At 39.9% G+C, this 27201-nt stretch overlaps 3 protein-coding genes and 1 long non-coding RNA gene across 5 annotated transcripts; 3 read left to right on the top strand and 1 right to left on the bottom strand.

The window, feature by feature from the left end:
- Positions 1 to 593: 593 nt before the first annotated feature.
- LOC136439680 (centriolar coiled-coil protein of 110 kDa-like) lies at positions 594 to 27058 on the bottom strand. 2 transcript variants are annotated; one of them, XM_066435201.1, is made up of 15 exons: positions 26963 to 27058; positions 11775 to 11942; positions 10967 to 11095; positions 8313 to 10454; positions 7767 to 7841; positions 6874 to 6971; positions 6262 to 6724; positions 5168 to 5287; positions 4049 to 4150; positions 3480 to 3593; positions 3178 to 3266; positions 2800 to 2895; positions 2061 to 2114; positions 1691 to 1776; positions 594 to 1460 (listed from the first exon to the last, which is right to left on the bottom strand). In XM_066435201.1, exons 1-15 carry the CDS (start codon positions 26993 to 26995, stop codon positions 1369 to 1371), a joined length of 3861 nt encoding a protein of 1286 aa, XP_066291298.1. In that variant the 5' UTR covers positions 26996 to 27058; the 3' UTR covers positions 594 to 1368. The 2 variants fall into 2 exon arrangements, with proteins under 2 accessions (XP_066291298.1, XP_066291299.1); XM_066435202.1 differs by lacking the exon at positions 2061 to 2114.
- On the top strand, positions 12374 to 16475 carry LOC136439681 (uncharacterized). Its single transcript, XM_066435203.1, has 3 exons — positions 12374 to 12494; positions 13516 to 13665; positions 14486 to 16475. Exons 2-3 carry the CDS (start codon positions 13564 to 13566, stop codon positions 15383 to 15385), a joined length of 1002 nt encoding a protein of 333 aa, XP_066291300.1. The 5' UTR covers positions 12374 to 12494; positions 13516 to 13563; the 3' UTR covers positions 15386 to 16475.
- Positions 16611 to 20903, top strand: LOC136439682 (uncharacterized). The gene is made up of 3 exons (XM_066435204.1): positions 16611 to 16853; positions 17734 to 17896; positions 18492 to 20903. The coding sequence occupies exons 2-3, from the start codon at positions 17807 to 17809 to the stop codon at positions 19335 to 19337; spliced, it is 936 nt and encodes a 311-aa protein (XP_066291301.1). The 5' UTR covers positions 16611 to 16853; positions 17734 to 17806; the 3' UTR covers positions 19338 to 20903.
- LOC136439683 (uncharacterized) lies at positions 23500 to 26208 on the top strand. The gene is made up of 3 exons (XR_010756559.1): positions 23500 to 23746; positions 23929 to 24009; positions 24812 to 26208. It is a non-coding gene; the product is annotated as an uncharacterized lncRNA (long non-coding RNA).
- Positions 27059 to 27201: the final 143 nt, after the last annotated feature.

The following is a 27201-nucleotide window of genomic DNA, read 5'->3' as shown; positions in this document are numbered from 1 at the left end:
GGGATGTATGATTTATGAAGTTGACACATTACAATTCAAGTACTTCTGGATATTGTATCTACAATATTTTTGAAGGAACCTGTCTTGTGGTTGATTACACAATTACACAGTCATACTGAAATGAAATAGAGCTGAAGTTGAAAAATAATAGAACACTGAGAAGACATACCTATGAGAGTGGAACAGGGAAAACAGGTCACTGGGTAATCTACAAAAGCTGCTGGTAAAGCTGGGATAGGAGATGACCTTTGATGTAGGGAGCAGGTGCTAGGTCAAGCACGGAGCTGCCATCTTCAAACAGGAATTAGTCCACAGCAATCAGATTAATTTGTCTTAAGATTAGCCTAATCCACGTAAGAAAGGGCAAATAACCATAGAAGAAACCAGAGATTATGTCAAGCAAAGTGTGGTCTAAACCTTCACAAGAGTCATAAGCTGGGAGAAAACAGAGCAGAACAAGATGGAAAATTCCACGTGTCAGTTGTTAGGTCATTCCAAAACATGTTCAAAATGTTCTATGTGTTTTAAGTCAATTACCTTGTCAGTACATACTTTTAGAACAGTATTCTATCAGAGTAATAAGGTAAGTCACATTTGTGCAATAATTCTCTTTATTTTGTCACCTTCACCATGTTGACCTTAGACATTTTATTACACATTCATGATGCAGCAAAACACACAGAAGTGTGTGAACATTCTTCATTTTGCATGTGAGACAAAATTGTGTGATAAGAACCTCCACATTAAGTCAAGCATTTGCACACATACATTTGTACTCTAGTGATATGTGAACTTCGTTCCCCCAAAACTGTAGTACATGTACTACTGCTTTCTTTACACTCAAAGCAACACCATTTATTTGCTTTCACCCTCATCTCACTAACTTAACTTTAATAGAAACAGGTACATTTATGGTGCATCAATGAGACAACAACAGGAAAAACATTGCTTCAGAACTGCAGAACAACTTTTGAAAATTGCATTGTATTTTGAATTGTAATCATTATTCAATAAAAGATCAACAGTGTAGCTTTCTGCTGTCTGTGGCAGTCTATATCAACAAGGTAAGTGCCACATCCAACATGTAAATTTTACCAAGTCAGTACTTTCCAACTTATCACCCAATACAAATGTACCTTTTTTCATACAGCTGGAAACCAAGTTGACCTCTGTACTTGCCTTAAACTATTATACCAAACAATGATGCATCAATCTATTTGCCATGTTGTATTCAATGAAAGTCTGGCAAGCAACAATAAATGCCTCAGACAAGTCTGCAACAAACCTTTCTTTCCAACATAGATGAAACTGATAACCAACTTAATTTTCCTTCTGAGATTGCAGAACTTCTGTGAAATCTAATCGTATTTATTTCCTATATTTTGTGTTCTTTCCTTTAGCCGGCATTGTACTAACTGTTGAGTACAGGCTTCTTCTGGCAGTCTTGGGGCCGGATGTTGCTGTAAAGAAGAAGTTACAATATTTGGAACTCACATATCAAAGGAAAAGGATTTATCAGCAAAATCAGAATAAAGCTAAACCTTGATCTTCTGACATTGACTACTATCACATTTCAAACTTCACTATATTGTATAATAATTCATCCTGGGCAAAATTTTGTCAGCTTATGGTACACTTATGCTTGATTATTATCAATATCTGTTGCAGTAACATATATTTCTATACTCACCTTTTGCAGGTTTGCCTTTGTCTTTATTCAGGTTTGGTGCCGTCTTTGGGCGAACTTCAGACGCTTTGGTTGCATGTTTTGCAGCCCTAATTACCAAGGTGTACAAAACCGCACTGTTAACCAAGTTCGACAAAACAATTTGGAAGAAATATGAAAAACTGTATTGAAGGCAAGCAAGAGAATGAAAAGGAAAATCTATATAGTGCTTGCCCCACCAGAGATTCAATTTTTGTTCCAGTGGAATTAAGTCAGCACTGTCTTTTTAGCTGTCATTGTCATGCACATTTCATGAATGATTAGCAAATGTCTTGTTTCTTCACACACAAGAAGATATGAGATCATAAGAGCTTTCAAAATGAGCAGACAGTACCTGTTCCAAGTCCCTGATCTTACAGGGGAGGATCCCTGAATAGGCCTTAGAATCCTGGAACAACAGAGTCCTCTGGGTTTAGGGCTTCTCTCTCAACAAAATAAGAAGGAGCAGAACCCGACAAAATAAGAAAGAGCAGAACCAGAACACTACAAGCATAAAGTGCAACATCTATGCAAACATGTTATCTCTAAACCACAGATCAGACAAATGAAACAAGATTTCATTCTTAGGCCACACCAATTTAATTTCTTGGTTAACGGATTTTTATTTTCCCAAAAAAAATTTCTGAAAAAAAAATAATCATGAAAACAGAAGGCTGGCCCAGCCTTCTGTTGTCAGGATTTTTTTTGTCAAAATTTTTTTTTTTGGAAAATAAAAATCTGTTAACCAAGAAATCAAATTGGTGTGGCCTTATTATAATTTTTTATTACTGGTTAACTGATGAGTTCTATGGTTAACTGGTTAATATGAGTAGAAATGTGTACAAGTAGAAGGTGACTTGAATAGGGAAAGTATTAGCCTGAGTACCAGCCTTTTTAGCTTCTGTCCGCTACACAAGCTCCGCTCCCAGACGAGCTTGGGTAGCGCAGCAGAGCTTGTGTAGCGGACGGAAGCTAAAAAGACTGGTACTCAGGCTAGGAAAGTATGGGGTACATGTGGAACATATCCCAGTGCAACTCAGAATAGCAAATCATTTCAATGAAATATAAGCTTTGGTTCCTATTTTGTACAGTACCTGGGGTTAATGGTGTTCTTCCTTCTGCTAGGACTGGTGGAACTTGACCTTGGAGGAGCTGTCAGGGAATGGCCAAACACTGCTGCCTCTGCCGCCCTGGCAACAGCACAGATAGAAGCATATCAATGTGATGTGTCTATGTACATCAACTACAGTCCTTTGTCACAAAAAAAGGCTCATGTTAACCTGCTAAAACCCAACTTATAACTTGATTCAAGTTAAAATATGGCTAAAGCCATAATAATAAACATGTACTATGACCATCATAGTACATGTATATTGTTATGGCTGTAGCCATATTTTAGTATCACCATTTCACATATTTTACTAAAACTTCACAAAGTAAAATTGAAAGCAAATTCATCATGAGCTTAATACCTGATCTGCCGCTTCCTCTGCAGAGCCTTCTGGGTCGCACTGGATAAACGGCTGGGTCTCTTCTCAGCAGCTCTAGCCTCTGCTTTGTTCTGCAGAGCAATAAAAGAAGAAGGTACTTTGCACTAGAATCTAAGTAAAGATCTTTGGGATGAAAGATCTACAGTATTCCACTGTCCATTCTAATATTGATTTAACTCCCAACCCTTCTTCAGTTTCTGTGAGTAGTAGGCCGCCAAGACATTTTTCCTGGCATTAAATTAACCTATTCCTGTACAAGTGAAACATTAAGAGATCCGAGGTACCATCTTCATGCTCCTCTCCTCCTGGATGTTACGATCTTGACTGATGATGACCATCTGACCTTGTACAGGCAGTTGGAAGAACACATCATGGACCTCCAGGAGAGCTGCCTGCAGCTATGGGCACAAGCAGGAGCATTTTAAACTCTGCACATTAGATAGCTTAGAAAAATTTGTAAGCCTTATGAAACTAGACAAGCCATATCTCATAAACCCTGTATGCTCATACATCTACAACTGCCTTAAGAAGCGAGATGAAATTGAACATGTACACAGCGGTATTAAGTAGTATCTAGATGTAGCTAGATATCACATTTTTGTTATTACTGTAACTATACTTCTACCTGTCATCATGACCTGTACTTAGCTCATCAGAGCATAAACGTGCAATAAAGGTCTTTCATTCATTCATTCATTTACCAGTGATGCCATTTCTTAGCATTACATAGTAACATTTATTGGCATTACTAAGGATAAATGCAAAACACATGGAATGTAACATCAGTTTTGTTAGTGTTACTTAGAATAACTGCAAGACATTAGAAAGTGAGAAGTGAGGTGAGTGTTCCCACCTGCACCATGACCCTCTGCACCAGTTCTGCGTCCTGAGTCGTCACCATGCCTTTCCTGATGGGCGTCTCCTGCTGCAGACTCATGATCAGCTCAGTCGTGTCCTTCAGACCAACAAACCAGCTAACAGGTTAATGCGCTATTGGGAAGTAATCATGCAAAGGACTAAATTTCTCCAAAAATCTGATTTGAGAACTGCAGCACAAATGTTGTCAGAAGTGGTTGTGTGGCACATTTATTAGTTGAGTTGATACACATGAACCAAGAATAAGAATACAAATGACCTGCACCTATATCTATTCAGGACAGACTGGCCCTATAGAAGACCCTATTGTTTTAATTTCAAACAAAGATGTCATTCTTAAGCTAATTATCTTCAGCACTTTTGTACAGTGTGTTTCTTTATTTCTTTATTTGAGTTCTTCACAATGTGAAAGGGAGGGCAAAACAGGTGCCTAAGCACCTTTACAAGTTGCCCTCCCACATGATGAATTCTACTGAATAACCTGGTCTTCTGTTTGCTATGTTTTTCATTTCTTCAAACCATGTAATTCCAGACAGGTGTTTTTACATCTCTGCCACAATACCTAACAAACCAGATAAGCCAGGGGCCAGGTCCGCACAAATGAGTTGGATGTATCCTACATTTAGGTTAATGAAGTGAAGGAGCCAGGCTGACACCAGGGTGATCAGGTTAACACATTCTGACCTAACCCATGGTTACAGCATGCTTTCTAATCTGGCTAATGCATCGTGACACAGGTGTCATTTGCTGTAAGGTTAGATACCAATACCTAAATTAATCTGTCCTATCAGGCTGATGCAAGATTGCTCTTTGTGACTAATTGAGGTCAATTGGAGTTCTGGAGAGCAAAGTTCTGGAGAACACAAGTTCTGGAGAACACAAGTTCTGAGAACACAAGTTCTGGAGAACACAAGTTCTGGAGAACACAAGTTCTGGTGAACACAAGTTCTGGAGAACACAAGTTCTGGAGAACACAAGTTCTGCAGAACACAAGTTCTGGAGAACACAAGTTCTGAAGAACAAACTTCACTTGCAACACCTCGTAAGAGGAAGACTGATGATGATGATGATGATGAGGTCAACTGTAATATTGTACCTTGATTGTTTTCCTTAAAGCCTGCACCTTCTCAGTTCTGAGGAGTCTCCGAGTCAGGTAACCCTTTACAGCTGCCGACAGTCGCTCAAACTTGCTTTGTACATTGGGTGGCACAGCAGTCTGAAAGGTAGAACACAATCGTGAATAGTTTCATCAGGTTGGTAAGTCACTGAATAAAAAGACTCTTTTTACACAACCAAGAGATTTATTCCACCAACGTTTCGGTGACCATTTGTCACTTTCTTCAAGGCAATTCTATGTTTGGGACTGCATAGTCATGTCATCCCGTGATTGTACATATGTAAATATGTTGTGTTTGGGACTGCATCTCATTAATATGTATAAGCAGCAACACCTGTGCTGCAGTGCTATGTGAACCAGTCAGAATTGCCTTGAAGGTCCTGGTGACAGATGGCCACCGAAACGTCGGTGGAATAAATCTCTTGTTGGGGAAAAAGAGTCTTTTTTATTCAGTAGAACACAATGTTAAAACTAGGTCAAAAATGTTATACATGTATATAGAAAAATTGAACCTATGGGCAAACAGTCAGAACATACATTACACAATGTAATGAAACATTACAGGGATATCACTGTATTTCATAGACCTGTAGTAAGTAATCACTGCACAAACTTCTGGCAACTAAAAAGTCCATTTTGCCATTCTTGCAGGTAGATGGAATAACTCATAAATATACCCGACCTATCATAATGAATGATCAAGTTAAATGGAGAATCACTACTACTAGTCTACTGTCGGTAGGGTGTTTCGCCCAGAACCGAGAGGTCCCGGGTTCGAAACCCCGATATGCCCCGATGTTGTGCCCTTGGGAGAGGCACTTTACACGACTTTCCTCACTCCACCCAGGTGTGAATGGGTACCTGACTTCGGTTGGGGAAGGTCGTATTGAGGTCACCTGCTGGCGTCGAATGGCAGCTGCCTAGACCCTTGCGACAGTACTACAAAGTACAGGTGTGGAGCAAATATGTATCTGTTGTGTATTATATGGTAAACCCTGCAGCAATTCAGCACTGGCTGCCATTGCACGGGTAATTTCTGACCAATAAACCATTCTTTAGAAAAAAAATCCTACCATGTCGTGTATAGTCATCCTGAGTGGTGGTTGGACCTCAGGTTTGGGTACAGGGGAGCCATGCCACACAAAAGGCTCCTGCACCCCCATCCTGACAGCATCCCTCTGTGATATAGAGGCTGTTTCACTATGTGTTGTACTGGGAGATGCATAACTGGTGCTAGTATCAGACTCTGTGCGTCGCCATCCGGCATCTTCACCAGTGGAATCGGAAGGGATGACTTCGCCTGTAAGCTGTCCTTTTGAAAGGATTCCTTGGTTTGGAAAGGAAGGATTCGCAGTGCCAGTCCCAGGAACGGTCACACTGTACTGCACAGATGCTGCTGTAACAGGTGCCGTCCTATGAAGAATGGGTCTGCTGAAGTTGTGGGTTGGAGATGGTGGAAGCGCATCTCTGCCCTCCAGCTGTCGTAAGGCTGCAGCTGATTCTGACCATCTCTCCTGCTCAGATAACTCTGCCTGTCTAGGGGTCCAGAAAAGGCATAAGGATTAATCTAATAGATGATGAACAGTTCGTAATTCAGGGGGTAAGTTCTTTTAAAAAAGTAACATCAGCTATAAGGAGCAACAACGTACAAATGTAGTATTCTAAAACAGAGCTTCCCAACCAACCTGCTGTATTGCTCTTGAAGTTTATTTTTCTGCATTTTGATCCTTTCCTCCTGCAGTTCCAGTTCCTGGTGCATGGCGAGCCGCTGCCTCTCTTGCTCCTGAAACAGAAATCAGCAAACCGGTTACTTCCACAGGACAAGTTTCTCACTTTTAGAATCACATCAGCGCAGATGAACCTTTAGGCCACACCATTTTAATTTCCTGGTGACTTAACGGAATTTTTAAAAAAATGCTAGATTTGAAAATCAACAGGAAAACAGAATCTCAGAGGAAAGTTTGTACTTTGGTGCACACAACTTCAGGGAGTGAACCGGGTCAGGTGCAAGTTTTCACCCCAGCCTTCTGTTTTTTTAAATTTTTTTGTGCTAAAATTTAAAAAAGAGCTCCGTTAACCAAGAAATTAAATTGGTTTGGCCTTAGGTAAACAAATTCATGCAGTAGATGCCAAAGCAGATTTGCTTGTTTGTTTCGTTTGTATTGCGTAACCCGGTAAACCGCATCAAGGCGTAACACACCAGGTTTGTACTGAAGAGTACAAGCTGCATATTTGGACAGATTTATATGATCCACACACACCGGGAAGGACCCCTACTCTTTTCTATAATTGTGTTGGGTTCTTTAACGTGCTTCAGGTGTGGCTCTCCTCAAACACGGGACCTCCATGGAACATCCTATCCGAGGGACGTCCCTAACCGAAGCTAGGTACTCATTTTCACCTGAGTAAAGTGGGGAAAGTCGTGTAAAGTGCCTTGCCCAAGGGCACAATGCCAACAGGACAAATCAGGGAACCCCGGATTCGAACCCGGTGTCTCTGGGTTCTGGAGCCAGACACCCTGCCATTACGCCACAGCGACGCCACAGATTGGGCCACAACTGAGCTCAAATATGTTTACCTGTATCAGCAGTGCCAGCTGCATCTTGTGCTGATGCTGCATCAGTGCCTTTAGGTCCTCATACTTCTCAAGCTCCTGGAAGACATGTTTATTATTTGTTTATTACCACAAATGTGGAAGGGGTGAGAGAACAGGCCAAGATCCAGCAGTGGACGTATGGAACTGACTATGACGATTCACAGGACGTTTGGACACACCTTAACATATATATTGAACTTGAAAATGGTAAAAGTAAGGATGTAGACACCTTAAACGCTACAGTAGGGCAGAGCTATCAAATCTGGCGGCTGCCCTACAAGAGCGCCACCTATCTGTTCCATGCATTCATATTCATTACGAGATTCTTCATTACATTTGATTGAATTACATTTTGTTTCATTTATATCTGAGACAACAAAAGATTTATTACTAGTCCAGTTACTTTCAGCACTAGCAAGACATTTTCTTTATTTTGGTTTAATAAAGAGATTCCTTTATCTACATAAAACATGAGGTGAATTGGGTCATCAGTAGCCTTTGTGAAATTCTGGGACATCAAGAACTAACCTGCTCAAGGAATTCTGGATTGATTGTTGGTACATGAGATGCCTCAGCAGAGCCATCAGGTGCAGCATTTCTCTGTGTTTCCCCTGATACAACATCTGAACTGTTGGGTATAGAGGTATGTTGGGGTTGTTGCCCATGTTGATATGGATTATAGGGGGTTGTCATACTTGTTACAGATGTAGTTGTTGGAAGTTGGCTTGCTCCACTTGTAGCTGGTACAGTGTTATTGTATCTAGTCGTAAATCCACTGTCAGGTATATAAACGCCACTTCTTTGTGCATTCTGTCTGCTTTGAACAGGAAACTGTGCTGGTTGTCGAACAAGGTAATCACTTCTCCCTTCTGGGCTGACCTTCTGTTTCTCCTCTGCTTGGAGCAGTGCAGGGGACGGCATATCCAGGGTGTAGGAGCCCCTGCGAACATGCTTAGGTGTGGACACCTCATCGCCCTTCTTTGTGGTCAACTCCTGGCCTTCATGTGGAGATTGCTTACTACTAGAGGAATGAGTATATATGTCATCATTTGACGAATGTTTGCCAGCAATAGTACTACTAGCATCTGGTTTTGTCTGTTGCTTGTCTGGCACTGGAGTTGCGCTCGTTCGCTCTTCATCAAAGTCAGTAACATCCCTCAAGGTTGCATCGCTGTCCTCTGACACAGGGCTGATGGGAAGGGTGCAGGACTGGGCTACAGTATTGAGGGACTCATCAGTACTCATGAAGAACATAGAACTCGTCGTCAGTGTCTGGGTGTGCGCAGATGGTTCTTCAGTGGGCTCAGGAAGCTTGTCCTCTTGTCTTGAGTTTGCCATGCTTGTTCTTTGTGATGGTTCTTCTCCACCTGATGGTGGCACAGTGTCTGACATGTCAGACTGCACAGCAGGTCCACCATGGGGAGGCAAGATGTCAGAGACATCAGGTGTAACATTGGGACTGACTGTGGGAAGAGGTGTGTACTCACCCAACAAACTGGTTACACTATCATCAGTACCAGAACGGATTCTGGACTCCACTGTGCCAACACCACTGTCTACAGTACTTACTCTTCCTACTTGTGATCTGTCAACCTCCTTGTTGATATCCATGCTGTTAGACTCATTTTGCTTCTCAAAGGCATTTGCACAATCTATTGCATTGTTTGTACCCTGTATGTTGTTGTCACCATGGCCAGGACCTTCTCCTTGCACTTCTGTGAGTTTGTCCTGCAAGCTTTCATCCTTGGCTATGATGGTTCTGTTGAGAGCACTGTCACTGCTGCTGCTACTGCTGGTGGTACATTGGCTGGACCTCTCCATCTTTGGATCACCCTCGAAGGAGGAAGAAGATTTAAGCTGCCCTGTGATGTTTGGTCCCTCTTTATTGCAATTGTTACTAAATTCTGTATCATCATTGTTCAATACATCATCCCTGACATCCCCCGTATTTGTACTGGAATTAATGATCATTGATCCACTCTCAGAGGTTGCAGGGTTGTTGGCTATGGTTTGAACTGCATTGTCTGCTTTTTGTTCTTCCACTGATTTGCGTATCAAATTCTGCAGGCTCATACCATAGTAATCCACCTCCTCCACGCTCTCCTCTGTGGTCCCTGTGTTGGACCTGTCCCTTCCTACCCAGTCATCACCAGAACTACTGTCCGCTCTTTGCCTGGTCTCAGATTCCTCTGTAGACACTGTCTCTGATCGTACCCTACCCTCAAAACCATCTGAGGACGGTGACTGCCCACTTGTGCTATCCTCTCCCTCAGAGGACCACTTCCTTCTCTCTACAACTGCCTCATTGCTCTTCTTACTAGGATCTCTATCCATTCCGAAGTCACTGGACTGATTGCTGGACTCCCTGCCGTACCTTTGCCTTGATCCATCAACACTGCCTTCATCAGATCTACCTGGATCATGATCTGCAACATCTCTTTCCGGTCCAAACTTTGCTTCTGAATCATTTCTCTGCAGGTCTGCATCATTGTCCCTTGGAGTGTCTCTGTCTGATGAGGACAGAGTGTCAGACTGAGGATCATGGAAGGAGTAGTTGAGAGGGTTGTAAGGAATGGATGGACTGTTGTGAGAGGAAGAAGCTGCATGGACACCTGGCAGGTCTCCATTACTCATACCAGGACTGATGACTGGGGTTGGAGTTCTCCTCTCCTGAAAAACAAATTACTAGGATTCGATTTTGACTTGATTTTATAAGAATTGCAATGGTACAATGCACATGGAACACAGGCAGCAACTGCTGGTGTCGTGACCCACACACAAAACATTACAGAACACGTAGCAAGACACATATTGCACAAGTCACAAACAAAGCAATAAATACAATATAAAAAGTGGCAAAATAAAATACATGTACAACCTAGCTATCAGTTCATATCAAAGTTACTCGTTCCAACTGAGCAATGCAGATAGAACAGGTGAAGCTAAAGAGACAAGAATCTACATTCCTTTGATATTCTACTTCACAGCAGACATGATTTTTGCAACTGAATAGCTGAGCTTTTTCTTCTGCGAAAGCTGCTATTCTCTATGCAGTCAGTTTGATACACCTTGTGTTCCTACAATTTACAGGTTCAGAATCTTTCCTGACAACAAAGGCAGCAGTTGGTAAGAGGAAACCAAAATTACATTGGTATTCTGGAGGTTAGAACTTATGTAAACACCTCAATCTTCTGTATGACTGTTTGCACTCTGTTGAGAAGTCTGTCCCGCCTCTGAACAGCCAGTCTATGCTCCACTCCTGCTGCCAACTGCCGGTAACGCTGCATCTCAAGACGACGCCCTTCATCCATCTGTGTAGGACAATCACAGTATGGGTGCACAACTGTACATAAGGCCACACCATTTTTATTTCTGGGTTAACAGAGTCTTTAAAACAATGCTAGATTGGAAAATCAACTGGAAAACAGAATCTCAAAGGAAAGTTTGTACTTTGGTGCACACAATTTCAGGGAGTGAACAGGGTCAGGTGCAAATTTTCACCTCAGCCTTCTGTTTTCATGATTTTTTTTGCTAAGATTTTTTTAAAAATCCGTTAACCAAAAAATTAAATTGGTATGGCCTACGGTGAAGATTCTGAGAAGATTTGGTTATGCTACACTGGACTCATCATTCGTTTTCTACGGATCAACTTCAAAATGCTGTATCTTTCAAGTATATATCCTCTAGAACTCTAACACAAATTGCAAGTTATTGTAAGTTTTGTATATATATCAAAATCAAAGAACAGGATATTTCTGTCAATGCGAATTGAACCTGGTAGGGGTCATGCTGTCTAAAATCACATAATTTTCCATCCATCTACGTAGTACACTGTATTTGAACACCTCGACCTGGAAACATGTGAGTGGAATCCTCTTCATGGCGACCACCTGTCCATCGCGACCGGTTTTGCTTGGTCCCCCGGGTGGTCGCCTTGGGCAGGTTTGACTGCATGTCAAAATTAAAGAACAGTGTTATCTATCCACTTACCACAGGTGGGAGTATTGAAATTCCATTGAACTTGATGCAAGATTGGAAACCTGTGTCTTCCTCCTCCCTCCCCAGAGCATCCATGCTCTGTGTGAGGACATCTAGCGCCTCAGCCTGGGACTGCAGGAAGTCCATGAACTCAGGCATGGCAGACAGGGAGGTGGGAACCTGCAAGGGAAAAATAAAGACATAAAAAAGCGACTTTAGGTAGGGTAGGTAATTTTTCCTGAATCTAACAACATCTTGTTAGTTATAACCTGAATATGAGTAAGAACATTCTATGGAAACTTAAAAAAGTATAAGAAATATTTAAAAAAGCAAAATATTAAAACAAACACTGCCCACATCTCAGAACACTCATCTGGCAATGAAAAATATTAATAGCTAAAATTTTCCTCAATATTTTCTTCCTTTAATACTCTTGGTAGCCCATACAAATGTTTCATAAAGTTATAAACAATCAGAAAGTAGGGACTAGAAAGGGGAACTTGTGTGTAGCCTGTATGAGGAAGTGAGCCTACAAATTCTGGAACACAGCCAACAGCTGACTTTTCAAGCTTTACATTTTCAACTTCCTTCTGGGACGAGTAGGGGCTTCTAATGCACAAGAAGCAGCTCATACTGCAGCAGTCTGCCTAGTTAACTGTTAAAATCAGCAACTGTTTTGCAGCAATACTGTGCATGTCCTGATGCATCTGATGTAACCACTGCCACTGCCAGGTAAGAAGTTACTTGTAAATCAACACTGTCTCCCTTCCATGTTCAATAATGTTCAGATTTTCTCATCATCAACAGTCATATTGTTCTAAAGTGTATTTTTTAATGCATTCATCTAATAGAATTGCCATTGTTTACATGTTGCGCAAAGTGAGCTTATAACCTTATCTCAATATGTGGGCTAAGTGATGCTATCTGTTTGCCTGTTTAAGATTCAGTTTTTCAAAAGTGATGGAAAGTTAGTAGACGACAGGACAATGAATACATTGTATAATGAGGGGGGATATGGCATCATTTCCGCATCAAAATTACGTACGTAAAAAAGTCACGTTTTTGGGTCTATACGTGACGTTTTGGGGGTCAATACGTCACATATTCCAGGCCTACGTCACGTATGGCAAAACGCATGGATACCTGACGTACATATGGTTCTGCAATTTCCATGTCAAAATTACAAACATGAAAAAACGTACGTTTTCGGGTCCATACGTCACGTATTCCAGGCCATACGTCACGTATGGCATCAGGTATGCTTGCCGTACGTCACATACTAATAAAACATGACGTACATATGGTCCTGGCATTTTCAGATCAGAATATCGTATTAACGTAAACGTCACGTTTTGGGGTTATACGTTACGTACATAAATGGGTTACGTTAACGTGGCACGTTAAATGTATTTTATCAAATATTAGCTACATGTATTTTGTACCCCAATGCATGAGACATAAGATTGACAGAGTCTGGCCTAAAACACAGTAAACTCACAGTAAACAACACCTGCTCTGATGTATCACTGTGAAAGACACGGACGTGCTAGGGTAAACAGTGGGACCAGGAACAAAATAACTAGGAAAACTTCATGCAGAACGCATTAACTGAAGGCTCTCCACTGCTGGTGGTCTTCTGCCAGTCTGGTCATCTGGTTGGCTGTATGACCGGTCCACTCCTTTAAATCTTTCAGGCAGGTGAAGTCGAAAGCACCATGCAATATCTCATTATTGATTTAATATTCTTCATCAGTTCAGGTGTGACAAAGTAATCACAGTTTGGTGAAAGACTACCAGTACAATGGAAGCAGAGGCTCGGCTACGCATTAACGACGGCTCGTACAATAAGAAGACTCCAAAGTCTGCACTGCTCAAGAGGGGCTCAGCAGTCAAATTTTCCAAGGTAAGTGTACTACCCACACAGAGACAAGTAAAAGTAGGGCTTTTCTATTCATCTTTGTTATGAAGTTTGGATAAGGGGCAGCTTTTACAATAGAGGTTTCCACCGAACACTGGCCTGTTATACCGATAAACCTGCCAAAACAGAAGAGGAAGTTGACCCAAAAATGCTTAGTACCAGAAAGATGACATCAGCCTTTCAGTTAATGACAAATTATTTCAATGCTATACCATTAACATGCTATGCTCACAACTTGAGCACAACAATGGTAAGCCAATGATACTGCAGCTACACATTCAAACGTATACAAGGCTTTCGATGACAATACATTATGGTCTCACAAGGCAATTGGGCCATCCCATTGGATATAACGTTTAAATACAAACCTTTCATGGCCGTAATTCCAATAAAAACGCAGCGTTTCCGGAGATATTTTACTTTCTATTGCAAGCACACACGCTCTTTAGACAATGAAAAAAATGTCATCAAAATATAACCTTGGGAGCGATATCTAATGGCTTTGAAAACTGCAATTACCTACCAGCCGCAAGAGGCTCTCTGGTGCCGAGAGAGCCCGACCGCAGTACTCAGATCAAAAAAGCGTGTACATCCGACAATCGCTTGGATACCGAAACTTTCCTGCCTTATTCTGTCTGACATAAACAAGCTTTCACCTTAAATCCTTTATCGATCAAAGGCAATTTATGATCGACTTAAACACCTGCCTTTGGGGCTGAATCATTTTTTAGCACGCACTCTTTGGGCATCTACACGCAGAGTAATTCAGGCATGAGACCTTATGGCACCTATACTTTTACTGTAGGAAAGCTTGAAGACAGCATTCTACATTGTGGCGCGTGGCTGTTACTACCTGCTCCTCCTGACACACCTAGCAGCCGTCATCCTCAGCATCTACCGCAATGGCAGAACTATCCGTGAACGTTGGTGTGAGAAACAGATGATAGCAACTCATCCTCCAGCCAACCTGTCCTGCTGGAACTCAACATGGGACGACCCAACCCTTTCCAAGGACCTGGGCCTGCCCCAGTTCCTTATTCCTAAGATAAAAGTGTCCATATCTCTGACAAACGTCATCATCATGTTTGTGCTCATGTCAAAAAGGGGTCAGTTTCTGGGGTTTATAAAGTCATTTCGCAGGTGCCTCACCAAAAAGTGGTTTCTGAATTTCACCTTGAGCTTGAGTCTCGCTATAGCCTGGAACATAGCTAACACAGTGTTTGGATTGTCACAGACACATCTGACTTTTGACATTGCTGCTTCAGCCTTGATGTGGATGGCTAAAAACCTGCTTGACTTCGTCTTTGTGATTGGCCTATCCCACTACCTTCCACCTCCCAAGGCAACCCCTGAGCATCGCATGTACGTCTGCACTCTTGCTCTATATGGCTTCAGCTACCTAGCTCAGTTTGGGTACTGTTCGGTTGTTGCCGTCTTCAAAATGAGCTTTGTTTCCAAAATCACAGACAACGAGTTCTTCACTTCCATCGACATTCTACTTACCATAGCTGCTTCAGGTTATAACAAAATGGTGTGGGAATTCTTCACCACAAAACTCTACAAGCCGGACAGGGACATCGTGTCCACTGTCTACTATCCTCTTATCATTCCCAGTGATGATTCATACCTATCTTTGGATGAGGAGGCAGAGAGAAACGTAAGAGAAGCTAGTGTCAACAATAACTGTACCACCAGTATGATCTAATTAGCACTTGGAATATCACTCACTCACTATCCGGTTTAACATCTTCTTTTCCCCATCATCTGGGGGTTTGACGTGCTATATGTTAAATAGAAAGCTTCAGTACAAAATGTGATCAGTAATGACTTAAACTTTATATATGATTATATCATACTTTTAACAAACATTTAAACATTACACACAACATTAAAAAAAATTACTCTGGGGACCTTTCGAGAGGAACTCTCTGTCTCTTTGCCAACCCGGTATTTGGGTCAGATCAATGTAATGTCATTGCAATATGACATGTATATCATAATACACTACAATGTATTACACTATCAGAATCAGACTTTTCTGATATGGAAGTTAACATACATGTAAGATGGTATCTACATGTAACATAAGATGGTATCGCCTGTCGGCTGTAGCAAGGATTCTATATAATGTCCTTGGCTGTAGTAAAGGTGGTTAGAAACTTTGATAAAGAGGTTTCACAAGTAGCTCGATATCATTGAGATATAGTTAATTCTAATGATGATGATGTAGTAAGTTTATGATGTAGTCTGTCAGATGTATGTTTGTTGTACTCCAGGAAAAGTAGCTACATACTCATTGTATGAAAGCTAATGGAGGAAATAAAGTATCAGCATCAGTAAATTGCTATCACCTTTTTACAACTTGATACCAGCCAAATGATAGGCACCTTTGTAGCTTTCTTCATTTTCCCACAGAACTAGCCCATTATATTTCGTTCCAGACCCAAGTACTTAATAATTATTATATCAGGTTTATAATACACTTCATCTGACCTGTTTGAGTGTACACTATAAATGTGTTGGCAGAAATACATGTAAGAGCCCACGCTATCGGTTGATAATCAAGTATATATATACATTATGTATGTAGTTGTACGCTCCTTAAATTTTAATCATATCAACCAGGTCATGTATGTGGCGATCACGAAAACCTACTTGTAAGTTGTATAAAATCTTGCACAAACTATACATTAGAATATATTATATGATAGGTGATTATGATACAAATCTCAAAACGTGTACTACATGTATAAAATAGCTAACACGATCAAATTAAACGTACAAATGAGACATGACTTTTGCAACTTCCTATTCAAGTTTCTTATCTCAGTACACAGTAGTCAGCTCTCTCTATATATAGAAGGAGGAAGTTCTGCGTTCACACACAGTAAGGTTGAGGGAGCATGTTCACTTCCCCTTTTTGCAATGCCAGATCGATCTACATACCCCAGTAACCCACAATAAGCACCTCTGTTAAAAAGAGGAAGTTTGTCTCGGTACCCGGAGATGCTGATCAATGCATTTAACAAGCCTGATATAACAGCTTGGAACAGTTCATAGCAGCTTTGCCTGATCTGAACAATTACATAACCTCTGTATATAAGGAAGCTACATCTACCAGCTACATACTCTACTTCCACAACAACAGGACTGTGGACTGAAAGATTGCTAAGGTATGTGCTTTGTATCATTGTGATCATAACATGACTAACATTTGAAATTTCATATACATGTCCAACATTATCACCTTTCTCTTATATCTTGTCACATTTAGTCTTGACATTTGTTTATGTTTACGTTTACAATGAAACAGTGATATAGAACAAGTTCTACGTGGTTATGTGCACGCAAGTATATTTGTGCTACAACGAACAATAGAAATGTCAAAAATGATGAACGAGCGACTATATTTCGCAGGCAATGTAACTACAGTAACTGTAAATAGTGATTTAATTTAAGAGAGAACAAGCTTTAAGAAGAGGTTACCACGCAAAATGCAGACATTAAACCTTTGGTAGTCCTTCGAGGCATTGAACCACAGTTAACTTAAATGCATTTACAGTATTCAGCAGAAGTCTCCATTGACTGTGGACTATTCATGTTGACGTTAGACAAACCAATAATAGACTGTTTTAAAGCAAATACTAAGACTTACAGTTAGAGATTGGGTGGACATTATCAGCATATAGGGACATGTAGAGGTGAAGGTATCTTTATCTGTATTTTGATAAACAAATGGCATACTGCCTTTCCACATTACCTTCCCACATTTAGTTTTACCTCTAGCACGCTGTCATGATCAGTGCCAAATGACATACTGGGAAATGTCTATAGGGAAATATTCATACGTGTACTTAATGCCTGCAATGGGTCTACTATAACCCTTCTATCTAATTCTTATACATGTACATGTAGTTATACACCTCCCATTCACTCCCAATTCATATACAGATTTACCAACTGTTTTAAGACATAAACATGTGACCTAAATACGTTTTACAGTACATGCAATCTATAGTATCTCATTATTAATTTAGCTAAAATCTTCTGCAGGTATAACAAAGCTAGCACAGTTTTGTGAAAGTCTACCAGCACATTGGAGGCTGAGGCTCGGCTACAGATCAACATGGCCACAAACATTAGGAAGACTCCAACCACGAGTACCAGTGAAAAGTCTGCACTGCTCAAGAACGACTCAGCACTGAATGCTTCCAAGGTACGTAAGTGTACAACCCACACAGAGACATCATCAGACATGTAAAAGTAGGAAATTTCTATTCATCTTTTAGTTTAAATTGAATTAACGTCACAGTTAATGATGACATCATAGTTAGATGACATCATAGTAAGGATCACATGTTCTTCAGTCTTTTCCATCTTTGACTCCACCATGGTTGTGTTAATAAAGCTCCGAGTTGTAACGACGCGTCTGAGTCGCTTATTAGCACTCTGGGCCACATAGTGGCGTAAGTCAAAGAGGAAGTGATGCTGGATAGAAACACTCTCATAGACGTAACTGTAGTTCTTGTTTCCAATGTCATTAGAATTGTAGTTCTTGTTTTCAATGTCATTAGAATTGTAGTTCTTGTTTCCAAATCCAATGTCATTAAAATTGTAGTTCTTGTTTCCAATGTCATTTAAATTGTAATTCTTGTTTCCAATGTCATTAAAATTGTAATTCTTGTTTCCGATGTCATTAAAATTGTAATTCTTCTTTCCAATGTCATTTAAATTGTAGCTCTTGTTTCCAATGTCACTAAAATTGTAGTTCTTGTTTCCGATATCATTAAAATTTTTACGTTTCTTTTCAGTATGACAAGCAATCAATGATCCAGAAGGCAGGCCAGCTGGGCTACTGCATTATGGTGGTCACCCACTTGTTTGCCATTGGCTTCAACATCTACAAGGACATCTCAGTCTTCCAACACACATGGTGCGAGAACCAGAAGGGCCATGGCAGCTTCTGTTCAAATTTTACCATCGCTGAGTTCGGCTTGCCTCGCTACTTTTTTTCCCAATTCAAGCTGGTGACTTCCCTAGTCAATACGCTCCTGTTTTTTGTTTTCCTCAAACACTATGGCCACTTTGATGGATTCAAACTGTCTCTTGTAAAGTGTCTGTCACAAAAGTGGTTCCTGAGTTTTGCATTGTCTTTGTCCCTGGCTGTAACATGGGACTTTGTAAACACAGCAATCGCTATCGACCTTCAGAACTCTCAAGCAGATATAATAACAATCACAGCATTTGGTTGGCTTATGAAAAACATCCTTGATGCTGTCTTGGTGATTGCTCTCACTCGCTACATTCCACCAAGAGAAAACAAAAAGTCCTTCCTACTGTACAGCTTTACTATGGTTGTATACAGTATCAACTACTTGTCACAGTTTGCCTACTGCTCAGTGCTTGCTGTGTTTAAGATCAGCCTTGTGGCAACTAAATCGCAGTTCTGGTCCATGATAGATATCCTGCTGACCGTTGCCACATCACGGTACAACAAAACTGTCTACGATTCTCTCTCCACTAAGTTGTACAAATCTGACAGGGACATTGTTACCTCCGTGTACAACCCTCTGCACCTGCAGACAGTCAACTCAAATGGAGAGTCAGAATCACATGCAGGAGGGGGGGAGATGGGAGGACAAGGTTATCAAGAATAGGGCATGGGAAACACCACAAACAGACAGGGCTCGAAATTCTTTTTTGGATATGGTGCACTGGTGCACCCAGCCAAAAAAATTAGGTGCACAGAAAAACATTTGGGTGCACCACATAGAATAAAGTTGAATGTCAGCAAAACATAAGTTTTACACTACTGCATTTAAGAACTTCAATCTGTAATTCTATCCAGATTTCAAATTTCAACCAAGTAATACATCAAATTAAGTACAACAAAAGGTTACATTGCTTTTTCTGATACTTACATTTCAAGAATATTTTGTATGCTAGTGTACAAGAGAACCGTTACCCTATAGAGTACAAAAATATCTAGGATGCACTGGTGCACCCACAGTCAAAAATTAGGTGCACAGCTCCAATTTTGGGTGCACACAGGTGCACATTCACCCACTATTTCGAGCCCTCACATGTACATGTTTGAAGGAACAGTAAACGTAAAGCTACCTTGTGTGCTAGATACATTGAACTGAACTGAAATCGAGTTTTTAAAATTGTATATTATTGTGATCATTATGTATTATGTCTGTGCATTGTATTTGTATCCAGGGAGCCTGAAAAACAGGTCAAGAGACCTGAGGGTGTCCGCTGGCTAAATAAATAAATGAAATGAAATTGCAATTCAGATATAGTAAATATGACTATAGCAATAGATGTATGTAATGATTCTATGTTTAGTTAATAGATAATGACATCTAACAGTGATACTTTTGAGTTTGAAGCATAACATTTGGCCAAGAAAAGATAGGGCTCATAAACGTAAATCAACAACTCCGAACATGATAACTTTGGTACAAGTTACTAGAAATTAACTTAAGAAACTTTTGTTAAACAAATGTTGAAAGACAGAGAATCTTGATGATAAAACTAGAAAGAATAGTTTGTAGCTGATACATGTACACAGGCTGATATACAGTCATCAAATACTCGGCCCGATAAGACATGTATGAAATGTCAGAAGGATAGGGCTAGTATACTGTACTTTGGCAAAAAACAGCCATAGAGACATGAGAGATCCATTGCTTTAAGGTACCGTTGAAGGGTGGCTGAGAAGTTTGGGGATGTTACTGAAAAAACCCTTTCTTAAGCTTTATAAACCTTCCTCAACCTTAATTTTTTTTTCAGGTAGTACCTTATAGCAAGGTGATAATTTATGCAAATCAGTATGACATCATGATTACATCATCAAGATTTATAAGGCCACGCCCATTTTTAGAAAAAAGGCTCTCCTGGGCTTATACTTCGATGTTTATCAATATAACTTTGCAGGAATGTACATGATAGTAATACTTAAAGAATTATGCATGTCAACGAGTATATTTTAAAATATCGATTTTTGGCGATTCTTTTTTGTTATCAAACCTTAAACGGTACCTTAATTACACCTGTATAGATTTTGTATGACATGTGGTGATGGAGTACTCCTGTATGATACTTATATTCCTAATACTAGAATATACGTGTAGTCCAAACTTACTTGTACATGTTACAAAATCCAAGTGTACACAAGAAAGTTGAAGAAACTGAGGAATAAAAGCATCTCCATTGGATCTCTGCTTCCAATTGTTTCTTTTAAAGATAATTGCTTAATTGCAAAGTACCAGTAATCAGAGAGTCAATAATTTAATATAAAAGAGTAACAGTTTTGACTGGTACGCAAGTACACTTACCTACAACTAGTCCACTAGAATCTACTGTAGATAGGTCAATAAGTAAGTTTGTTCCCCAGCACCCTAACATCATTACCAAATATGGTCCTTGACAAGATTCAATTGGCATAGAGAAGTTAGTATTAGTATCATGTCTGTGTCAGGTCCTAGGAATCATCATTCTATACAGATAATAATCTAAAAATACTACCGTATTGTCTCGAATAAAGTACGCACTTTTTAAACATTTCAAAATTCAAAAGGCACCACAAATCATTGCTAAAGTCAGGGTGCGTACTTTATTTGAGGTTTTGCCAGGACAAATTGGAAAAGGACATCAAACTCAAACCCTTGCTTAATCAAAACAGGAACCCAGCTGCGGTGAAACAATACATGGCTCAATACTTGCCAATTTGTAACTTGTCGTAGGTAATCCTCAAGTTTGCAGAGACGATGCTGGCGGAGTAAACAAGAGAATACTTTATGAATCTAAGGAATGGCAGTATGTAGAAGTCCTTGATATAAGAAAAATGACCTGGAGATAATAGAAGGAACACCATAAATTTGAATTTATCCTGTTCAAAATTATTCAAGATCAGTGGAGAAGGGGTGCGTACTTTATTTGGGGTTTTTGACTTTACGTTTCAGTTCTGCAAATTTGTCTGGAACTAGCCCCAAGTCAGGGGTGCGTACTTTAATTGGGGTGCGCACTTTAATCGAGAAAATACGGTACATTGCTTTTGTTTTCAAAAGCATGATGACTAACCCTAACCCTTCACATTTTGTTCAAGAAATTTTATATCTTTTAGATTCTGGTCTTCCGGCAATTTCTTTAAAAGTAAGGTAGTTATATTCCCCTTCCAGTGGGAAGGGGGATATACTGTTTTTGCTTGCCTGTTCTTCTTCTTCTTCTTTCTTCTTCTTCTTCTGCCAAAAACCAAGTAGATGTGCGGTGGTAGCTCTACTAATGGTATTGCAGAAAGTTATATGTACCTTATGTTACATGGTACGGATGTTATATTTGAGATGTAGGTACCTATAGGAAAGGTGAATACACCTGACCACGAATTATGCTAATGAGGACCTCATTTGCATAATTTATGCATAAACTTGTATTTCCCTTACCGTAAAAGCTGCAGATGTCATCTTTGAGATGTAGGTACCTTTAGGAAAGGTGAACACACCTGGACATGAATTATGCTAATGAGGACCTCATTTGCATAACTTATGCATAAACTTGTACTTCCCTTACCGTAAAAGCTGCAGATGTCATATTTGGTATGTAGGTACCTTTAGGAAAGGTGAACACACCTGACCATGAATTATGCTAATGAGGACCTCATTTGCATAATTTATGCATAAACTTGTATTTCCCTTACCGTAAAAGCTGCGGATGTCATATTTGAGACGTAGGTACCTTAAGGAAAGGTGAACACACCTGACCATGAATTATGCTAATGAGGACCTCATTTGCATAATGTATGCATAAACTTGTATTTCCCTTACCGTAAAAGCTGCGGATGTCATCTTTAATATGTAGCTACCTTTATGAAAGGTGGATACACCTGGACATGAATTATGCTAATGAGGACCTCATTTGCATAATGTATGCATAAACTTGTATTTCCCTTACCGTAAAAGCTGCGGTGGTCATCTTTAATATGTAGCTACCTTTATGAAAGGTGGATATACCTGGACATGAATTATGCTAATGAGGACCTCATTTGCATAATTTATGCAGAAACTTCATATTTCCCTTACCGTAAAAGCTGCAGATGTCATCTTTGAGATGTAGGTACCTTTAGGAAAGGTGGATATACCTGGACATGAATTATGCTAATGCGGACCTCATTTGCATAATTTATGCAGCAACTTGTATTTCCCTTACCGTAAAAGCTGCAGATGTCATCTTTGAGATGTAGGTACCTTTAGGAAAGGTGAACATACCTGGACATGAATTATGCTAATGAGGACCTCATCTGCATAATTTATGCATTAACTTGTATTTCCCTTACCGTAAGAGCTGCAGATGTCATACTTGAGATGTAGGTACTTTTGGAAAGGTGAACACACCTGGCCATGAATTATGCTAATGATGACCTCATTTGCATAATTTATGCATAAACTTGTATTTCCCTTACCGTAAAAGCTACGGATGTCATATCTGAGATGTAGTTACCATTAGGAAAGTTCAGAAAATCTGGCCATGAATTATGTTAATGAGGGCCTCGTTTGCATAATTTATGCATAAACTTGAATTTTCTTACCGTAAAAGCTACGGATGTCATATTTGAGTTGTAGGTACCTTTAGGAAAGGTGAATACACCTGACCATAAATTATGCTAATGCAGACCTCGTTTGCATAATTTATGCAGAAACTTCATATTACCCTTACAGTCAATGCTAAGGATGTCATATTTGAGGTGTAGGTAATGGGAGGGGAATATCCTGCATTTTCCTGAAAATGTTGCCATTCTAGTTATATCATCAATATATGTAAATTTAATTAGTCTGGAAGCTTGCCAGCTTTCAAAAAATGTACTTCCCAAAGGTAGCCAATCCCAGTCTGTGATTGACAAAAGAAATGAAAAACAGGAAGCTCTCATTGTTCATATATTATAGTTGTTCCAAAGAGGGGTTGTGCCACTTTGTGTCTGCGTAGCAATACATGAAACAGGGAACTTGGTACAGGTATCAGTTCCTTCCAGCCTACTTCACAACATGTTCATAGCTTCAGACTCTGGGTAAGTAACTTCATTTTGCAGCTTGTAGTTGTAAGGACGGTTAACTTTTGAACTTGGGTCAATGGAATATAATCATCTTTATTTTATGACACATTAGTACTTCTAAATATCTGTTTAACTTAGTGACAAGACAAGCTAGTCTGATGAAGATGTTTCAAAAGTGTTGTTTTTTTTGCTTGTAGGGCTGACTCCAATCCAAGGCTGATATTCTACTTGAGTTGTTCAGCTGCTGCCCTGTTGCTGTGTGACAAGCAGTACTCAAGGTAACTAAACCATAGATGAAATACAATTGTACTGTGAAACACTAACTTTTAAACTTATCTTTGGAAGGTCGGAGACATCTGAGAGGTACTGTTGAGAGGTGAACGTGAAACATTCATCCATCAAGTATTACTGGCTTTTTCTGGTACTTTTGGATGGCTTTACAGGATGTGTTTTTTGGTCTTCAAAGTTGTAATACAGCCAAGTCTAAAAATAACATTTCCTCCTAGATAACAAGCCTAAAGTTTAAGGGGAAGTACCATGGACTTAGGTGGAGGTCCTGACTTAGAACTAATACCCACAATACTGTTTGTCCAACTCTGATTAAGTAAACTTTCCTCAAACAAATTTCCTCAAAAGTCAATCAATGACATTTCCTAAACCAACAGCCAAATGAAAACAATCAATATCCGACAAATGTTGCATACATGGCAGAAAGTCAGTTTTCACACCTGATATTTTTCAAATGGGGATCTGAATGCCCCTGAAAATAATTTCATCAGGTTGGTAGAATATAGGATATAGAGATTCTTTTATACACAACCAGGTAATCTCACCTGCTAACGGGATCTGAATGGCTGTTTGGCATGTACCAAATTCAAAAATGATGAATACAATTTCTTCTTTTTGCAGCAACTTCTGTAGCTAATTTTACATACATACATGGTCAAGTTTAGTGCCAATGCATATGGTTGTCAACATGATTTGTTCTGAGCAGCAAATACATATCACAAAATCATATAAATAACTTATCAAAAAAATGTTTCCAACAATCTATTTTTGGCTCTAACTCTTCTTTCTCAGGTCAGACTGGCGCCATGCATGCAGTGATTGGGAAGGCTGGCCAGCTGGGCTACTACCTGCTCCTCCTGGTCCACCTGTGTGTCATCGTCCTCAGCGCGTACCGCAACGTCATCGCCTTCCAGATCACATGGTGTAAAGCTCACAATAGCATGCCAACCATCTGCACAAACTTCAACGACACTGCGCTAGGACCTCCCTTCCTAGTGCCAAAGCTGAAGGTTGGCATATCCGTGGTCAACACAGTTATCCTACTTGTGTTGGTCGCAACACAGGGCAGGTTTCTGGGGTTCAAGAAGTCATTTCTGAAATGCGCATCTAAGAAATGGTTCTTGAGTTTTCTATCATCCTTCCTCGTCGCTTTTGCATGGGATGTGATGAATATGTCCATTGGCTTTTCTCAAAAAACCGCAAACCCTATCGCTGAATCAGCTCTTGGCTGGATGTTCAAAGATGTGAGTGATGCAGTACTGGTCATTTCTCTCACTCACCACATCCCACCCAGCAAAGGGGACAAGGTGTTCTACCTGTACTTTTTGAGTCTGGCATTGTATGCTCTCAATTACCTAATTCAGTTTGCCTACTGCTCTGTCCTGGCTGTGTTCAAACTGAGCGTCCTGGCTACAAGTGTGTCCTCCAACTACAGTGAACTGCTGTCAGCTGTGGACATCTTGCTCGTGATTGGCACGTCGGGTTACAACAAGATGTTATGGGATTTCTTCTCTACTAAACTCTACAAACCCGACAAGGACATAGTGTCCAAAGTCTACTATCCTCTCATTGTTCTACCTGATGAGTCCTATACAGATCTAGATGTAAATCAGGACACAGAAAAGTTTTCCTAAGAACACAGAAGTACAATCAAATCTTATAGTGTCTTCTTATGTGTACATCAGTATTTAAAGTTGTAAAAAGTGGAAAATATATACATGTACATGCATCAGTTCATTGAAACTTGAGTCAAATCAGAGAAACATGAATAAAAAATGGTGATCACAAAACCTTTTACTGAAGAGCGGCCTAAACCGTTCCTACCTGGCTGAAACAACTCTACTCTACTCTACTCTTATATGCATATACCTGTATATCCTACTGTTATAGGAGACCACAGTAGAACAGTAGGAGGAGACCCTGTGAGGTCCCAGATAGAGATGACATAGATATGAGGAGACAAGAGAGTAGCGAGATACCAAGGTTCCCGTTGAAACTCTAGGTTGTGTTGGACCGTATGTTCCGAGGTCAGAGAGCTAGCTACAGTACGTACAGACAGTACGAGGTCTAGTTCATTTGTCACACTACGAGCCCTGTTTTCAGGAATCAGATAAAAAGGGTCTAGAGCCCAATGTCAATATCTTCAATGCTACAATTATTGGTGTTAGTAGCCACGGCGACTCTAGTGGGAAGACCAAGGAGGTTTAACCTCCTTGGGAAGACGTATTTACTTGTATATTTTACAACTTCCAACAGACACTGTATAATATACATTAAATAAATACTTCTTCCCACTAGAGTTGCCGCTGCTATGGTGGTGGTAAAGAACTATAGATGCTATAACGTTAATAGGCTTGTGTCTAGCACAGTTAAACATTATCGGTTCAAGTATGCTTCTATATGCTTTTTGAAAATCGACTAGTTTTGAACAACTAGTTTAGGTACAGGTACCTGCACCAGTACTAGCACCTGTACTTAGAATTTGTTAAGGTACACAGCTCTACTAAAATATGTGAGATTTCACTAGTCTTTGGTCATAGTCATAGATGTTTTAATATGCAGTTTCAGGCCAAGGGAGACCAGTGTTTATCAATGATAATAAACTGCACTTGCTCATGATCATATTATCATGCTTAGTAAAATAGGGTACTGAAAAAAGATATATCACACTATAATATTGCCTGTCAAATGCCATTTATAACAATAAAATAACCTCTTTGGGTAATTCAGTCACTGGTCTGTTGTTGTTTTTTCTTCCTCGACTTGAACGTTCAGTTGCAGTTCTGCTGCTGCACCCTGATCATAAGTATAAACACCCTTCGGAACAGCGTAGGTCTCATTCCTTATTACAAGAAGTGTCTAGTTTTCACTTTTCATGTGTAGCCTATTATTTTAGGGCTAAAGGCCCTATAAGAACCGAATATATAACCAATATCTACTCACCTCTCGCAAACTTGAAATTCTAACGCCCGCCATATTTTGGTATTTGATCACGTGACTTTGTGTCAACAGGAGAAGGCATCAAAACGAAGAAAACGACTGAATCAGCTTGAAAGCCTAATATCTTATAGAATAACTCTTTTTAGTGGATAGATTTGAAATGAACAGTTTTTTATGTTTTTTTTCCTTTGAAGTTTTATATTCAATAGGTAACATGTGACAATTTTAGCAGTACTGTGTAG

The sequence above is a fragment of the Branchiostoma lanceolatum genome, chromosome 8 (genome assembly GCF_035083965.1).
Source record: "Branchiostoma lanceolatum isolate klBraLanc5 chromosome 8, klBraLanc5.hap2, whole genome shotgun sequence".
Taxonomy (NCBI): domain Eukaryota; kingdom Metazoa; phylum Chordata; class Leptocardii; order Amphioxiformes; family Branchiostomatidae; genus Branchiostoma; species Branchiostoma lanceolatum.
The sequence above is the reverse complement of the archived record's forward strand: the minus strand, read 5'-3'. Positions and strand labels throughout refer to the sequence as shown.

Bases quoted from the DNA above. Each gene is read 5' to 3' on its own strand.
- LOC136439681 (XM_066435203.1), top strand. From the start codon at position 13,564: ATGGAAGCAGAGGCTCGGCTACGCATTAACGACGGCTCGTACAATAAG. The intron at 13,666-14,485 runs GTAAGTGTACTA...CTTTTACTGTAG, and splicing joins CAGCAGTCAAATTTTCCAAG to GAAAGCTTGAAGACAGCATT.
- LOC136439682 (XM_066435204.1), top strand. From the start codon at position 17,807: ATGGCCACAAACATTAGGAAGACTCCAACCACGAGTACCAGTGAAAAG. The intron at 17,897-18,491 runs GTACGTAAGTGT...GTTTCTTTTCAG, and splicing joins CAGCACTGAATGCTTCCAAG to TATGACAAGCAATCAATGAT.
- LOC136439680 (XM_066435201.1), bottom strand. From the start codon at position 26,995: ATGGCGGGCGTTAGAATTTCAAGTTTGCGAGAG. The intron at 1,777-2,060 runs GTACTGTCTGCT...CTTGGTAATTAG, and splicing joins AGATCAGGGACTTGGAACAG to GGCTGCAAAACATGCAACCA. The intron at 1,461-1,690 runs GTGAGTATAGAA...TCTTCTTTACAG, and splicing joins CAAAGGCAAACCTGCAAAAG to CAACATCCGGCCCCAAGACT.